The sequence below is a fragment of the Cibotium barometz genome, chromosome 60 (assembly GCF_041138505.1).
Source record: "Cibotium barometz isolate CiBa-2024 chromosome 60, ASM4113850v1, whole genome shotgun sequence".
NCBI classification, from domain to species: Eukaryota; Viridiplantae; Streptophyta; class Polypodiopsida; order Cyatheales; family Cibotiaceae; genus Cibotium; species Cibotium barometz.
Genome location: NC_141105.1, coordinates 2,935,122 through 2,953,237, shown reverse-complemented (window position 1 = coordinate 2,953,237; position 18,116 = coordinate 2,935,122). Strand labels below are relative to the sequence as shown.

The window sequence follows — 18,116 nt, the reverse complement described above, 5'->3', positions numbered from 1 at the left end:
AGGGGTTCTATGTCTTACTCATTCTGCTTTAGGACCTCTCTCTTGTCCCTACTTGAGAGGCAGAGATTGCCCTTGAGGAGGGATGTCTTCAAGGTCCATCTGTTTGTCTACAGTCAGTTCTACAGTCAGTCTTCTATCTATCTAGTCTTGTCTGTCTATCTATCTGTTGTCTGTCTCATAGTAGCCAGGAGTTTCATAAAAAAGGTTTTTTAAACGCGTTTCGAAACGTTTCATGCTGAAGCCCAGAAGTATGAAACGGCTCGGGTACCCGGGGGGGGGACACATGTTACCTTGATCTCATAGGCTCAAATAAATTAGCACAACTTAATAATTTACGATTTACAACTTACAAGTAACCAAATGGCAAAAGGAGTCAGGACCAAAGAGTGGCAATCCATAAAATGAGAAATGTCACATGATACATCATAAATGTCACATGCCACATGGGCTGTGGCTGAAGCAAATGAGAGTATGTCACATGTGACATGTGACTGCCACTAACACCATACATGAAAGAAACTCAAAAAAATCTAAGAATAACAACACTATCCAAGGCTCTAGCTAGTAGCCTCCAATGTCAAACATGACATAATACATCATACATGTCAATAAATCATAAATGAAAATGAGAATGAGTCATGACTAGGTACTAAGTAGATACTAGACTCTGAGAGCCTACTCATCCTCCTCTGCATCATCCAACTCAAGATCCTCATCCTCATCTGCAACATCAGATGCCTCAGAAGCTGTGGTCCAATCAGAAGAGTCATCTACAACCTCTGCTGTCGCTGTCTCACATGCAACACTCGTGCTACCACCATCATCTGTGCCACGTACAAAACTCCTGCTAGTGCTAGCACCATGTGTATCCTTGCCCACCCTGGCTCGAGAGCGGCTACGTGTTTGCCTGGTTCCCTGCATCGCCTCCTCATATAACATGGTGTAAATGTCCTGCTCATCAGGTGGGGTCTCTGGGATGTCTTTCACTTTCTCAATGTCGATTTTGTCGACATTCACCTGAATCGGCTCTATAGAAGTACCTCTCTGCTCAAGTAGACGGAGGTTGCAATGACAATAAACCAACCGCTCTAATTGTGGAGTGGTAAATTTGTTCCTTTTCTTTGTGTGGAAAAGGGCCCATGTACTCCAATTTCTCTCACAAGGACCTGAGCTGCAGTCCTGTGAAAGCACTCTCATAGCAAGCCTCCTCTGCCAAAATTCAAACCCGAAAAATCACACATGAGACATGATTCATTATCCATGACACAGGTGAAAGCACATGCATGAATCATGATATATCATGTGACATGAGCATAAAACTTTAATGAATACTCACCAACTGTGGGGCACTTATACCATATTTCTCCCACCAAGATACAGGCTATAACATCCCTGAATGCAACTCAGCAGTCGGTGACCCAAAATGCTTTCCTGTCTTGTTGCGGAAGGCAAGCCGCTGCTGCTCCAAGGTAGCCAACTGATCCACATCTCCACCCACCCATGCTGTGACATACTCCGTCCAACCATCCTCCAACTCCTCGCAACATGCCTGATCTTCGTGTCTCCACAAAGGATGGAGAATGTGGGCCACTGCATGGATTGGTCTATGAAACCAATCCCAACGATCTTGCCAAATAGCACGGAGGCTGGCCTTCCTAGTTTTTTGAACATTACGAATCACGAATCACGATTTAGAGTTTATATTAAATAAAGTTTAGAGCTGAAATTTAAAGAGAAGTAAAATATAATACTTACTGGATGTCAGAAATACCAGTTGCCTTTATAAGGCACTCCCCGAGCTTGTCCATGTACCCATATAAGAGGCCCATGGTGCAACCCTCCATGTCGGTGATTCGTAATACGCTGTAGAAAGGTTGTAAAATCCTCACCAATCCCTCTGCTGTTGCCCACCACTCAGCACCCATGATAGTGCTAACAAACTTATCTGACTTTGAACACTTATTTTCAGCTTCCCAGTCATACCATTCCTTGGACACCACTAGTCGTAAGAGTCCCTTTCGTACTCTTACTACTCTATCAAGCACTATGAACATATATGCAAACCTAGTGGTGGCGGGTTTACACAGCTCCAACTCACCCTGTGCCCTGTAGATAGAAAGGATCTTGGGCCGCTTTGTGACAAATTTGACAATGAAGCGAGCTGTATTTAATACTTCCTGCAACCAACCTAGCTTGCCCATATCCTCCATCATAAGATCCAAACTATGACTGGCACATGGTGTCCAAACAATGCGTGGAAACTCATCCTCAAGCATGCGGCCCATACTGACACAATTTGAACCATTGTCAGTCACAACCTGCACAATATTTTCCTGCCCAACTTCCAAAACAGCCTCACGCAAATGGCGCCAAATGAACTCTCCTGTAACCACTGTGCCTGGCTGGGATGCATCAATGGCACGCAAAAACATTGTGCCCTTGCAAGAGGACACCAAGATGTTGTACACACTTCTCTTGCGTACATCTGACCACCCGTCACAAAGCAATGAGAAACCATACTTTTCCCAAGTCTTCCTTAGTGGCTGAATTTCGTGATGCACCTGTGCACGCTCTCTGCGTAGCTCTTTAGTGCGCATAGTCTCATAGTTGGGTCCCTCCCACTCGTATCCAATCCGACTGACGGCACGCATGGCACATTTCCAACGATTTGTGCGTAGTATGTTGAAAGACAAGGCACATTGTATGAAGAGCTTCGTGAGCTCTCGAGTTGCCTCTTTCACAGCCTGTTTTTGAAAACCTGCTTTGATATTGCCTCTCTTGAGAGACCCCACAGTCGGCAATTTAGAACGAGCCGCTACCGGCATAGAGCTCGTACCTGCACACACACCACCTGCAAAGGAATCTTGGCTTTCAGCCACATGAGTTTTCCCCCTCTTTGCCACTACCTCGGTGCTCTCTTCTTCCTCGACACCTGTACCTGTGTTAGAGTCTACAACCCCTTCTTGGATTTTCTTCCATTCTTGTAGACTATCATACACAGCCTTTGGTACCCTGGGACAAGCACAAATGCCCTCACCCTTCAAGCCAGACAAATGGGCTTTGATGCGGGTTACACTCCTGCCGGTCACTAATAAGCAGAAATTGCACTTCCACTTTTCGGCCCCAGACCCACCGTATCTTCCAAGTGAGGTGACATGGGCCCATACAGCATCACGATTGCGACCCATCTCGATTCTGTAAAAAGTTCAAGAAAATTTCAGCCTTCAAAGTTCAAAGTTCAGGTTAATTTTCAGCCTTATGAATTTAATCATAATTCTGTAGTTGAGAGAGAGAGAGAGAGAGAGAGAGAGAGAGAGAGAGAGAGAGAGAGAGAGGTGTAAAGAGAGAGAGAGGTGTGTAAAGAGGACGTGTGACGTGTGTGTGGAGAGAGAGAGAGAGAGAGAGAGAGAGAGAGAGAGAGAGAGAGAGAGAGAGAGAGAGAGAAATGAAATGAAATGAAATGAAATGTTATATTAACGTCTTCAAAAGGCCATAATGACCTATGAGACCAAAAGTTACATCATGGTGGATCTGATACAATGTCTGGATAAAAAAACCCAGAAAATGAAAAATAAAGATGATACTACTGGCACCTAGAAAATGAAACTGGAACTGGAAGGTACACTATGGAGGTACCTCCATCTCATAATATGTGCCGCATCGGACACTGGCGGATCTCCTCAATATCCTCTGTGGTCAGCACCCTGACTGGGTGTCTCGCATGCCTCGCAAGAAGAGAGAGAGAGAGACGCGACAGCAATGCAGCACGGCTGTGTGTGTGTGTAGAGAGAGAGAGAGAGAGAGACACGCGACAGCAATGCAGCACGGCTGTGTGTGTGTGTAGAGAGAGAGAGAGAGAGAGAGAGAGAGAGAGAGAGAGAGAGAGAGGTGTAGAGAGAGAGAGAGAGGCAAGTCAGTGTAGAAATGAAATGAAATGAAATGTTATATTAACGTCTTCAAAAGGCCATAATGACCTATGAGACCAAAAGTTACATCATGGTGGATCTGATACAATGTCTGGATAAAAAAACCCAGAAAATGAAAAAATAAAGATGATACTACTGGCACCTAAAAAATGAAACTGGAACTAGAGAGAGACGTGTAGAGAGAGAGTGCGTGAGTCGAAGAACCTGTGCGCCGCGTGAGTCGTGACTTCGAAGAACCTGCAGGCTGCTCGGCGCTCGCACAGAAACGCACAAAAACGGCAGCCAAACGTTTTTTTAACGTGGATATTGCAGTTTTTGGGGAAAAAAAATGTCAAAAAAAAAAACTCGTTTCAAAAACAATGAAACGTTTCGTATCAGCGAAACGCGTTTCATTGCTACTATGGTCTGTCTATCTGTCTATCAATCTGACTGTGTCTTGTTTTAGAACCATCTTGTCCCTACCCTTGTGGACCCATATGAGGATATCACTTGAGGAGGGGTGTCTCAGGATTTTTTTTTGTCTCTCATGTCTTGTCTCTCAGTCTATCAGTCTTTATGTCTATCTTCTAGTCTTGTCTTTTTTGTCTTCCTCCTAGTGTCCACTTAAGGAGGGTGTTGGAAATAAGTGCACACTAGGTGTACTATTTCTAGTCTAGTTTCACTTAAGTCTTTGTGTCTTGAGTCTAGTGCCATGTGGCACCTCTACATTTATCCCATAAGTCAGTCTACTTAATCTTGTACTTCTCACCTATATATTGTAGGTGTCACATCAATGAAAGTATCAATCTTGTGTCTTGTCTACACTCATCTCAAGGTAACTCTTTGTCTTTCATTTAGTTCTTGTTTCATTTCTAGTTTTGCTCTTGTTTTCATATTTCCTTCACTCCTCATTACATAAAGTAGAAATGAGAACATGATCCACATGAGAATAATCTGCATGAAGAGACCTACAAGAGTTCTACTGGGTAAAGGAGCTGCTAACTTTCTCTCTCTCAATGTCTGCACAAGCCATTTTGGCATACACCTAGATTCTTCTATGGCTGCTCTCTGTTGCATCCTCAATACTTGCCCTATCAAAAGGCTGATTTGCAGGCTGATTTTGCACTTGCAAAGGCTGAATTTCAGCACTTGGTTGAGTATTCAATTGCTCTACATATGGCTGCCCTTCATTAAACAAAGGTAGGAGCGAATCAAACATGTCATGTGAGCATACATTTTGTTGTTTTTTGCTAAATTGAGTTTTCGACAAAAACAACATCTCTACTTACCAAATTCCGCTTTGAGGCCGGATAGTAGAGTCTATATTCCTTGCTTTCTGAACTGTATCCCACAAATATGCATTTAACTGCCTTATCATCAAGCTTACTGCATTGTTGCTCAGGCACAAGAGCATAAGCAAGACAACCTAAACATGCAAATGAGCCACAGAAGGCTTCTTGCCATGCCAAGCTTCATAAGGAGTTTTAGATTGCAAGGCCTTGGTATGACATTTGTTAAACACATAGTTGCCTCTAACCAAAAACCATGAGGTAAATCTTGGGCTTTCACCATACATCATGCCATCTCCATGAGAGACCTATTCTTCCTCTCAGTCACACCATTTGTTGAGGTGTGTTTGGCACTGTACATTCATGCCTTATGTCTTTTTCAGCCATATATGCATGAAATTCCTTAGACATATACTCCCCCCCTCGATCTGAGCGAAGGGTGTCAACTTTACATTCACATGCATTTTCAGCCATAGATACGAAGTGCCTAAAGTACATAAAAACCTTTCTTCTGCTTTAATGGGTACACCGAGCTATATTTGGAGTAATCATCAATAAAAGTGACGAAGTAGAGATATCTCCTAATAGATGGTGTACTCATAGGACCACATACATCACTATGTATAAGCTATAATTTCTTAACAGTTCTCACAGATCCATCACATACATCACTATGCATTTTACCAAGAATACACCCCTCACATACATGTCTAGTAGGGGTCTCAAGAGTTGGCAACTCAGACACCATATCATGCAACTGCCATAATTTAGATGGCCAAATCATGCATGCCATAATTCTGCATCACTCATAGCATGAGTCGTAGAGACTGAGCAAGCATCATGCTGCAACTTCTAAAATACACCCATCTTGTATAGGCCATGAAACAAGGTACCTGAGGTAATGATAGAATAACCATTATTTCTATCCGGAACTGTACATCTGTCATCCACAAATTTCACCGTCAAGCCTGACAAGACTAAGGCTGAAACTGACAGCAAGTTCTTCTTAATGCTTGGCACATATAAAACTTTAGAAAGAGTAAATGCGCCCCCATTTTCAGCAGTGAGCATAACTCTACCAACTCCTTCGACAGGATATGAGGAACCATTTGAACACGTGACGGTTCCTGCACTTGGGATAGATTCCAGAGATGAGAACATTTTTTTTTTGTGAAGTAATGTTCTTACTAGCACCATTGTCAAAGTACCAAGCATCCGATTCTTCCACTGACATGCATACATCATGACTAGAAGGGTTGTAACTGCAATGTACAGTCCATGCCCAATAACCTTGAGCAAAACTTGCAAATTTCTTCTTCTTTGCACTTGGTGCAGATGCATCAGCCACAGCCATGCCCGATTTTTTCTTTTTCTCCTTCTCTATTGTTTTCTTGCACTCATTCATGTAGTGCCCTAGTTTCCTGCGATAGTGACACTTTTTTAGGCTTATCACCTTCTTTCTCTGCAAGAGTATTGAAACCAGCTCATCAAATGTAAGGGCATTTGGTTTTCCCTTCATTATGAGTCTAAGGGTAGAGGCAAAACTCTGATAAGAATCCGGCAATGCATTGAGAACTGTGGGCACCAATGTACTATCAAGATATATCTCATCCACACTAGCAAGCTGCTCCTTAAAATCTTTGATCTTGGTCAAGAAGCTGTCCATTGAGTCTCCGTCATTCATGTGCTGAGACTCCAACTGTTTACACAGATATGCAACACGTGCTTCATTGCGCACCTGGTATAATGTAGCAAGTGTATCCCATGCCTATTTTGAAGTCTTACATGACCGAATATGAGGAATAATGCTTCGCTTAACAGAAAGTGCAAGCAATGCATGTGCCTGTTCATCTCTTCCATCCCATCTCGTTTGAGCAGCAGTGGGAGGTACTGGTGGTGCATGTGGAGGAGCCACATCTGTATTAGATTCTACTTCAGGTGTACCTGCAGCACTTGACTGCACTGATAGTTGTGAAATAGGACGAGTTTCACTATCATTGACCACATTCCAAAGGCCTTTAGCAACCAGTACATGCCTCATCATATAGGACCACAATGGATAGTTAGTCCCATCAAGTTTGTCCTCAACAGACAACATGTTGAATACATCGCTATTGCCAGCCATGACTTTCTACCAAATACAAAATCTTTCAACACACTACAAGTACTCAGTATTCACTGAATGCAACCCTGGATGGCTGCCAACTGATTGAATCACCTGCAAAGTGTATGAAAAATAACATAGAGTAGCGAATACATCACTACTGCCAGCAATGACTTTCTACCAAATACAGAATCTTTCATCACACTACAAGTACTCAGTATTCATTGAATGCAACCCTAGATGGTTGCCAATTGATTGAATCACCTGCAAAGTGTATGAAAAATAACACAGAGTAGAGAATAGAGTGTTAATGGCAAAAGTATGGTGGTGGATGTTGTTGAAGACACTGTAGATGCTGCTGCACACCAAATCTTTACTGCTACACAACCCAAACACCCAAAATCGAGTAGAACGAATCCAAAATGATCTCTCTCCAGAACGTCTGCAAAAACCTTGCGGTGTCCAAAACGCGCTCGTAACATTTCCGAATTGTTCCACGGACCCCAAAAACTCTGTAAACTACAATACACTACAATATATACCTTCTTCTCCTAAGAGGGTATCTCAATCGGAGACAAAAAAACAGGGTAGTGAGGAGGGAGGTTGACTACTAGATCAAGTGTCAAGGAAGCTAGCTCTAATACCAATTATTGGAATTAGGGTTAGGGTTACAACAATCCACACACACAAGAAAGAGAAGTTTGAGAGCACACAAACTCACTAGATAAGAATGAACAAATGTGTGCCAGATACAAAAGATAAGTACACACCCCAAAATGAAAGGATAAGAGGGTGTACATACGCCCGGGGGAAAAAACCTCCTAGTGAGGGAAGAAGTGTCCCAACGGTCCTAACTGTGTTCACACACATCACTACCATATAATGCTACAACTTTTTATCTCCATAAGAGGGGTTTTTTCCCACAAGCACCCATGCATGTAAACCAACCCTTATTTCACTTATAGGGTTCACATATTATGTGTACTTTGCACATTTTTTATTACATTGAGTACAATTCAATCAAGGCATCCACATTTGCATCTCTACCATCCCATCTCCCTTGCTCTGCAGTAGGAGGGGTTGCGGGATGTGTAGTCACAGTGCTTGCAGAATCACCCTCCAATGCACCCATAACACCTACTGGCTTGGTGGTGAGGTAGGGCGTTCCTCAACCCCACTAACCACATTCCAAATTCCCTTCTCAACTAAAACATGCCTCATCATATAGGACCACAACTTGTCTTCGGCGGCAAGCATCCCCAGACACATCATTGACAGCGACAACCACGGGCAATAGGGCCAGGATAGTGAGATGAACACGGACAACAGGGCTGCTGGTAGGGTTCTTGGAGGGGACGATGTGCTGCAAACAGAGGTGGAGCTTAAGCGCAAGAGGCTAGGACCTGGGTAGCTTTGATACTAAATGTTGGGGTCCGGAATGTAGCAGCAGCAATTCACACACACAGTCGTGGAGATGATTTGAAGCATGAGAGGAACGAGAGCACACCACTTGATGTGGATTTCTTGATAAGGAAATGTGTACCAAGTACAAAAGATAAGTACGCTCTAAAATGTGGATAAGGGCCTTTAGGATTTGATATTTGTCGTACGCCGTGACCCCATTGTAATCCTCAGTCCAGAATATGTTCGGCACGAGCTACGTAGGTCATTCCTCACCCTTAGTGAGTCAGTTAGTCAGTCAAAGTCCCTTAACCCACTTGGAGAGAATCATTCATGCATATAGATGTCATAGAAGCCTTAGAGTTTGCATCACGACATGTGTGCATTCTTGCATAGCATTCATCCCATATGCATTTAGGTCATCTAGAACATTGTAGAAGCCTCAGAAGTTTATATAGTATTTTTCCCATATTTTATAATATTTTTCCAGCATTTAATACCATCAATAACCCATTTTATACCTATTATTCAGTCATATAGTATTAGGGAACCAGTCGGCCAGCCCTACAGCCAACCAACCAGCCCTTAGCATCCATATAAATAGCATCTTGCATTCATGCCTCATCTATCTGAGCCATCAGCATCAAGCGCTTCAGCGTTTCAGTATTCAACCCATAGATCACATCAGCATTTAGCATTTTGGAGAAGCGTTTCATCCTAGGAGCATCAACGCATGAGCATTCAGCCTCCATCAGTAAAACGTAGTAGTCTACAGCATTCAGCCATCAGTAAACTGTCACATGCACTCTGCACTGAAATGCATGGTGGCAAACTGGCTCATCATCATCAATGCAACATTGTATCAGTATTAGTACCTTTCAGGATGATATTTGTCGTACGCCGTGACCCCATTGTAATCCTCAATCGAGGATAAGTCAGGCACGAGCTACGTAGGTCATTCTCAGCCTTAGACAGACAGACAGTCAGTCAGTCAGTCCAAGTCCCTTAACCCACTTGAAGAGACGCATTCATGCATGTAAAGTTAGTAGAAACCTTAGGGTTTGCATTAGAAAGCATTTTGCATATTGCATATCATTCATTCATTGCATCTAGACCATTGGAGAACCCCCAGATATCATCTAGTATTTATCAGAATATTTACTAGGAATTTCTGGTAAATTTCCCATCATTTTCAGCATTTTATACATCTTTTATGCATCTATAGCAATCGGCCAGCTCTGTAGCCAGCCGACTGGCTCCTTTGGTCCATATAAATAGATCAACATTATATTCATTCATTCATTCATCATTTTCAGCGGTCGAGCATTCAAGCGCTTGGCATCGTCAGCACAAGGAGCATAAGCAATTGCAGTTTCAGCCATCATCCCTCAGCATTTTCCTCCTACAACACTAGGCGCCTCAATGCATGAGCATTCAGCCATCCTGAATCAGCAAAACGCATCAGTTCAGCATTCAACCAGTAGTTTACCTTGCGTTTTCTGCATCCATACAGTTTTCAACAATCATCATATCAAATCTTTTTGCTCCAGCCACTTGGTGAAGGTAAAACGCAGCATTCATAATCATTTACAGCATTCATACACAGTCTAGAACAATCCCAAACAGCCCTTCTCTCAACCTCCGCTTTTCATCCCTTCCTCATTCCATTGGGAAGAGTGCATAGGCTTGAGATTGGACATCATTGGTGCTTCTACAGCCGTGTACAGTTTAGCCCAACTCTCGGTCTTTAGAGGTCTTGCGTTTGGCTTATCGTCAATCTCTTCAAAGATAATAAAGCAAATACTATCTCGGTAACGGGATGGGGGGGGCAGTCAATGGGTGATTCGGGACCCCATACGGTGTACAGTTCTCATCTCTCTTAAAAGTTTGCTGAACTTGCGAAACTCAGGATACAGAAGACGGTGTGAGCATTTGTGTGACAGGATCCTCCAATACGAATACTTCCGTTACATGTTACATAAACCTTGTGTTTTTTGCATACAACCAGTTTTTAGCATTCATCTCCTCATCGTTTTGCTACAGCCATCTGGTGAAGGTAAAACGCACGCATTCATTCATTTACAGCATTCATACATAGCCTAGAAACAGTCCCAACAGCCCATATCTTAGCCTTAGATTTGCAGCCTTCTTGCATTCCATTGGGAAGAGAGCATAGGCTCGAGATCGGTCATCATTGGTGCTTCCACAGCAGTGTACAATTCAGCCCGACCCTTGGTCTTTCAGAGATCTTGCGTTTGGCTTATCTACAGTGCAAAGTCATTCTCTTCAAAGCAATAAAAGCTAATACTCCTAGCAATAGGAGGGGGCCTTCAGTGGGTAATTTGGGAACCTATACGGTGTACATATCTCTCTCTCTCTCTCTCTCTCAATCTCTTAAAGTTTGAAGTGATAAAAGTGAATTGCTAAACTCGCAAAACTCGGGATAAAGAAGATGGTATGAGACTTGTGTGACAGGATCCTCAATTACGAATACTTCCACTACATGTTACATTGATATCAAATTCAGCTTGTCCACACACACTGCATCCTAGCGTGAGGGCATCCTTGGATGGTCAGACTTCGCTCCGACGTGACCATCGACTTCAGCAACATGTCTACAGAGGAGAGTACACATCAGCAGGAAGATGTCTCCCCGAAGGAGACCTTGCTCTTCCACCTACCGCGCAGATACCATAGCTCTACTTCAAGCACAGAACCAGCTTCTTATGGAGCGTCTCCAACTCTCGGAGGCAATGGCAGCAAGACCCAATCCTCCAGTTATCCCCGACTTCGTCACCCTCTTCTTTCAGATGGAACAACAAAGATGAGAGGATGAAGCCAGACGGCTGGAAGAAAAAGCAAACAGACGAGACTATGAGGAAGCCCAACGCAGGATCGACGAAGACCGGCGTCAAGCTGAACTCGCTGCTCGGGAGCACCAACGAGAGCTCGATCGAGAGCGCATGTTACTCGAACACCAAAGAGGAAAGGAGGCCATACATATGAGGTATCAACACCTCTCTTCAGTTTCCACACCCATAGGTGCCACCAGCCAGCATCCCGCGACATCGACTATCGTCATCCGAACTCAACCAAACTTTAGTAAGTATGATGGTAAGTGTGATCATTTAGCAGTTAATCAATTTAATGCTCATTTTTCTTTAGCTAGGATTACAAATCCTCACTCTTTTTTTTCGCTCGCTGAAGCTCCCCGCCTCACCCTGCTCTGCGCACCCTCGCTCCCCCCCCTACTCGCGCCTGTTTCCTTCCGCCCCCCGCTTGCTTCCCTCTGCTCGCCGCTGCGCCCCCCCTCTCCTTCCTCGCTGCTGCGCCGCCCCCCCTCCTTCCTCGCTGCTGCGCCCCCCTCTTCGCCATTTCGCCTCCCCCCCCCGCTGCCGCCTGTTCGCCATCACCCCCCCGCTGCCGCCTGTTCCCCCCCGCTGCCGCTTGTTCGCCATCCCTTCCCCGCTGCCGCCTGTTGTCATCCCCCCCCCCGCTGCCGCCTGGTCGCCCCCCCGCCTCTTCGCCTGCTATCGCCGCCTCCATTCAGCAGCGCCCCGCCTCCCTCCTCCTCGCGTTGTCGCCGCCCCCCCCCCCCCCCTCTGGGCCTCTCCTCTCTTCGCCGCCCCCCCCTTCCCTCCTTTGTCGTGCTGCTTGTCACCCCTTGGGGGTTTTTGTTTTTTTTTCCCTCTTCGTCTTCCGTCCTTCCGCCTCTTGGTGTGCAGCCCGCTTCTTGCAGGTTTTCCGCTTTCGCCTCGCCTTCGCTTGAGCTTCAGACTCTGATGGAGACTCCTCCCGCCTCGTCTCAGAGGGACTCTTCCGCAGCCCCCTCGCCCGCCACTGAGGTCCTCCCCATCAGGCTTTCTCTTTCGCTGGAAGAGGAAGCGAGCCTCACCGCAGAGGTGGAACGCCTTCAGGCTCACTCCACCATCTGCCGTATAGTCGGCACTCGCCCCAGCAGAGGGGAGATCAGGGATCTACTTCAGGCTCGCCTTCTTGCAGATGTGGGCAAGATCCTTGATGTACAGCTCTTGGGCCGGGGACATTATCAGATCGAGTTCGAGGCCGCCCAGAGCGTTGCCAAGGTCCTTGCCATGAGTCCTCTGGATATCAGGGGTGCTCGGGCTTTCTTCAGGCCTTGGCAGCATGGATTTGACCCAGCTGCGGCGGAGCAGGGAGAGCGCCTCTTCCATATTACAGTTTGTTTCCCTGGTCTCCGCCGGGAGTATCTTCCGCTCCTCTCCAGGCTCGGAGCACTGGTGGGCTCGGTTCTTGAGACGGGCCCCTCAGCAGCTTCAGTGGTGGCCAGAGCAGCTGGGCTACCTTCGGTCAGAGTGTTAGTATCTGACATCTCCTCCCTTCCTAAGGTCATTCAGCTACCTAGGATAGGGGGGGGATGGATTGATCAGAGAGTGGAGTTCTCGGGGCTCCCGAACCAGTGCTTCATTTGCAGGCAGGTCGGTCATTTGGCCAAGGCCTGCCCTCGCAGGAGACCTCGGCCCTCACCACCGCAGCAGGCCACGGATGGCCCGCCCACAGATTCGGCTCGGCAGGCTGCCTCAGGGACACCTGCTCAGGCCACAGAGACCTCGGAGTGGCAGCCTGGACAGGGGCGCCGTCGAGGGAGACAGCCACAGCAGCACGCCCAGGTACCGCTGCAGCAGCAGCCACAGTCTCAGCCTCACTGGGTTCCCGTGAGGAACAGATTTGCTCCCCTTCAGGAGGAGACCCCTGCAGCGACCGAGGACCAGGAGATGCCAGCTCCCCCTCCTTCACCTCCCCCACACCCATCCCCTCCCACCGCCTCGCTTCCACCATCGCCTCCTCCCGCCCCCGCTCCGGTCTCGGCAGCGGCTCCCTCTCCTCCTCCCTCGCCTCCCCCTCCTCCCCCTCCGCCCGCCTCGCCTTCCCGGGAGGTCCTGGCAGCTCCCTGGCGCTCACCTGCAGTCCGGAGGGCGCTGAGCACTGACCTCGCTCGAGCATCACAGAGGAGACCTATGCCGATTAGGGCCTCACGGATTTCATCTATTCGTAGTCGGCTGAGTCGCCTCGGCATTCGACAGCGCTCGGCGGCGTTTGATTATACCTTCACACGGCTTTTTGGAGCAGAGGGCCCCCATGAGCCAGCACCTATCCGAGTGCATGTAGTGATACCTCCGGCCCGCGGGGAGGAGGCACTAGACTCAGCAGTGGCCTTCTCGTTCCCTCTATGTGGACCTTGTGACCGGGAGTGGACTCTAGAGCTCGCTCTCAGCACGTTGAAGACTCAGGCAGTTGAGTTTTCACATCACATGAGCGATTTGGAGGTTACAGATGTGCTAGGCCGACTTTGGGAGTTGGCTCATTTTGTCTTGGATCCCGGGGGTGTGGATACATCCGGGATTCGGCATTTGGTCGTGCGCATAGTTGCAGATTTGGCGCGCGACCCAGGATATGTGAGCATTCACGAGGTTACTATGTCAGAGCAGGAGGCAGTCGCCATGGGTCACAGCCACTGGCGCCTGATCCGGGATTCTTGCAGTACACCGGGTGGGCAGACTCGCAGCCGTTCGGATGGGGACTACTCTCCATCCAAGCCGCTTGCGAAGGCCCGCCGTACGGCTGAGACAGCATCCACCTCAGTAGGACATCCATGAGGATCATCTCATGGAATGTACAGGGCCTTGGCGGAGCACACTTTATACGCTATCGAGGCTGCTTGAGGCAGGAGCTACAGAGATGTCTGGTTGGTGGCAGCATTGACATTCTGATGATGCAGGAGCACCACTTGGGTGAGAGCAGGATCCGGAGATATGGTTCGGTGATGCCTGGTAGATGGGACACTTTCTGGTCTGCAGGGTTTGGTCCGTTGGGTGGACAGGGAGGAGTATGCATGGTTATTGCAGATGCATGGCGGCAGGCCATTGTGGACCGAGGGATCATTGTGCCTGGTAGAGCACAGTATGTCATTCTGAGGATGCATGATGAGCTATTGGGTGTGCTCAACATCTATGCGCCCAATCATGCTAGTGCCAGAGCAGAGTTCTGGACTCAGGTTACAGATGCATTGCCAGAGGCCGCACATTGGTGTGTTGGGGGAGACTTCAACATGCTTGAGGACCCGGCAGATAGGGTGGGAGGCAGTCATGTTACAGTGCACGGCACGGAGCTTGCAGCTTGGGACCGGTTTTGTATGACACTGAGGATCACTGATGCATGGCAGCATGGGGCTTTCTCCCGGTCTCAGGACAGTCTTAGTTTCTCTCGGTCGGATCGCCGGCAGGGAGGGACTAATCTATCTCGGATTGATCGCTTTTATGTGGGCGATTGGTTGGGGGAGCGAGGGGGCTCCGTCGGCATTCTTGCTGGCACCTCATTTTCAGATCATGCGCTAGTTATACTGACTTTGGAGGAGGGGACACGGGAGCCCAGCTTGCAGTTGAGGATCCCAGAGAGGGTACTTGCAGACCCCAGTCTCGCTGAGGACATTGAGAGGATCTGGCATGATAGTCAGTGCTCAGACCAGGATGCAGCGGGCCAGTGTGCCCAGGGACTCATTGATCTTAGCTCTTTTCTACACGCTGCAGCTTTGACACGACTGGGAGAGATTCGCGAGCGGGAGCAACGGCTGAGACGCAGCCTTGCTTCGCTACAGCGCCTTCAGGAGCAGCAGCCTGCATGTGAGTGGGTGGCGTCCCAGCTGAGCCAGGCACGCCAGGAGGTTAGAGAGGCAGAGGAGCAGAGACATGAGTTTTACTATCGTCGTCAGGCCTCTCAGTGGACGCAGCTTGGTGATAGAGTGACTGGGGAGTTTTTTGAGATCACTGGACCCCGTCATGCGCGAGCAGGGGTTCGCCAGCTTGCTAGACCGGATGGATCGATAGCTACTGAGCTCGGGGAGATCAGAGCCATTGCCACTGCTTTTTATCGTGACTTGCTTTCAGCGGAGCCAGCCACTGAGGATCGAGATGTATGCAGACAGACTGTGTGGGCCCATGTGCAGAGGAGGGTCACAGACCATATGCGCACAGTTCTAGGTGCGCCTCTGTCAGAGATTGAGCTTACCGAGGCCTTGAGGGTCCTGCCGCGACATAGTTGCCCAGGGGAGGACGGACTGACGCCGGCCTTTTTTATGCGCTATTGGGACCTTTTGGGGCCAGGCCTCCGCAGGGGCTTTCAGCATGTTTTGGACACTGGGGTGATGCCGCAGAGCTTTTCAGAGGGCTTGATCTATCTTATCCCCAAGGGGGAGGGAGTATCGGATGACATTCGGCATTGGAGGCCTATTACGATCCTCAATACTGTATACAAGGTCTTGGCAAAGGCCTTGAGTTTGAGGATCCAGCCCTTCCTGGGGGAGTTGATTCATGCTACTCAGACAGGATTTGTCAAGGAGCGCAGTATCCTTGACAACATCTTTACTTTCTGGGAGGCGACGGCCCGAGCTAGGTTTCTTGGCGAGGACTTGGTCGTGATGCTTCTCGATTTTGAGAAGGCATACGATAGAGTTGATTGGGGATTCTTAGAGGGCACTATGCTACGCCTGGGCTTTGAGCCAGGATGGATCAGAGGGGTGGCAGCTTTGTATTCCACAGCTCGCAGCCAGGTGCTGATTGCAGGAGGTCGGGGGCCGAGTTTTGAGCTGACCAGATCAGTCCGTCAGGGGTGTCCTCTCGCCCCTTTCCTTTTTCTCTTCTTTGCGGAGGCTATGAGTATGTATTTGACGGCAGAGGAGGTTGGTTTGAGAGGACTTCAGCTCCCAGTCCGGGGGGAGGATTTGCTTGATGCTGAGTTTGCAGACGACACGGGCTTATTTTTGCATGGCCAAGAGGCCAATCTTATTCGGGCAGAGCAGTCGCTCCAGGTTTTTAGTGCAGCTTCGGGAGCATTGATCAATTGGCGCAAGACAGTGGCCTTTTGGATCAGTAGTGCTCCCACTCCGGCATGGAGTCCGGACCCCGGTTTTAGATGGATCCCTCCCGGCACAGCAGTGCGGTATTTGGGATGCCAGATTGGCCTCGATTTGTCACCTGAGCAGCAGATTGCCCCGCTTCTTCTGAGCATTCGGAAGAAGCTATTGTATTGGAGTACAGCTCGACTATCCTTGGCTGGGAGGGTGGTGGTGGCAAATCAGGTGCTGTTAGCGACCATGTGGTACATTATGTCTTGCTGGATTTTTTCGAGCTCTTGCATCAGCCAGGTACAGAGGCTGATCAGGAACTTTCTGTGGTCTGGGCGGGACGGTCAGCCAGCTCGGGCAAAGGTTGCATGGGCAGTTATTACACTCCCGCTGGCTCAGGGCGGTTTGGGCATTATAGATCCAGTCGATCAGAGTAGAGCCTTATTGGGGAAGCTTATTGTTCAGGGGTTGCTTCCAGGCGCTGAGCCTTGGAAAGAGCTCCTCTTGCAGCGATTGCAGGCCCGGGCGCCTCCTGCAGGGGGTACTTGGGCACCAGAGATTCGCTGGATATTCATAGAGATGAGGAGGACAGGCCTCAGTAGAGGATGGGAGGACAGATTTGCTTTGAGTATCCTGAGAGCTTGGGAGCTACTGAGACCGGGGCTATCTCAGCGGCCTCCGTCTTGTGTTGAGGAGCGGGCCAGGCAGCCGCTCATCTGGAGCCCAGCGGTTCGTACAGAGCAGGGTCATATGCTGGGTTCTCGGCCTCGTCTAGCCTGGGGACCTTTAGCGGCAGGCCCAGCTCGGAGTTTTGGAGACTGGCAGGCTTTCTGCAGTCTACCAGAGGAGACCCAGGTGGAGAGGCTGAGTCACTTCAGAGGGGGGTTGATTATGAGGGATGATATTCAGGAGGCACTTTCAGAGGAGTGGTTCACACCTCTCGAGCCAGTGGCCCCACGGTGGATGGGTGCCTTCACACAGTTGGAGATCCTGATTGCTGTCAGAGCTAGCACTGAGGATGGCAGATGCCTCTATTATGAGATTCAGGATGAGGGCCGACTCCAGAGAGTGGAGGTGGAGTCGCCTTTGGTTGCAGAGTGCACCTTTCAGAGGATTCGGGTAGTGGCTGCCGCTTCTCGGAAGTGGCATATTGACCCCGACCCTGCTGACGTGCTCCCGGATTGGCGTATATGGGCATATGCAGCGCGTCCCTTGGCCCGGCTACAGTGGGACCCCGGAGAGTACGAGTGGCATGATCCTTATGCATCCCTTGAGGCCACAGAGATCACATTTTTCCAGTATACTGTTCGGCTGGGACGGCATATTTTGACGGCGAGGAGGACGGTTTCTCCAGCGGCAGCGGGGCATTGGCGATTGCAGGGACTATCACAGGAGTTCCTGGAGGATTTCTGGGCTCGACTCTGGGCTAGTCGACAGGCCCGCAGGATCTCGGCTTTTCAGTGGCTGGTCGCCCACAGGGGCTCAGCAGTTGGCACTTGGCTTGTTTATAGCGGTCTTCCGGCGGCCTGCGTCCGATG

The 18,116-nt window shown here is 48.6% G+C and overlaps 2 protein-coding genes across 2 annotated transcripts in view; one reads left to right on the top strand and one right to left on the bottom strand.

The window, feature by feature from the left end:
* Positions 1-18,116, top strand: part of LOC147604878 (brefeldin A-inhibited guanine nucleotide-exchange protein 2-like) — a 102,876-nt gene that overhangs the window by 70,291 nt on the left and 14,469 nt on the right. The window lies entirely within an intron of this gene.
* LOC147604879 (uncharacterized) lies at positions 377-3,307 on the bottom strand. The gene is made up of 3 exons (XM_086794053.1): positions 1,756-3,307; positions 1,337-1,655; positions 377-1,209 (listed from the first exon to the last, which is right to left on the bottom strand). Exons 1-2 carry the CDS (start codon positions 3,186-3,188, stop codon positions 1,382-1,384), a joined length of 1,707 nt encoding a protein of 568 aa, XP_086650179.1. The 5' UTR covers positions 3,189-3,307; the 3' UTR covers positions 377-1,209; positions 1,337-1,381.

Bases quoted from the DNA above. Each gene is read 5' to 3' on its own strand.
- LOC147604879 (XM_086794053.1), bottom strand. From the start codon at position 3,188: ATGGGTCGCAATCGTGATGCTGTATGGGCCCATGTCACCTCACTTGGA. The intron at 1,656-1,755 runs GTAAGTATTATA...TCAAAAAACTAG, and splicing joins ACTGGTATTTCTGACATCCA to GAAGGCCAGCCTCCGTGCTA.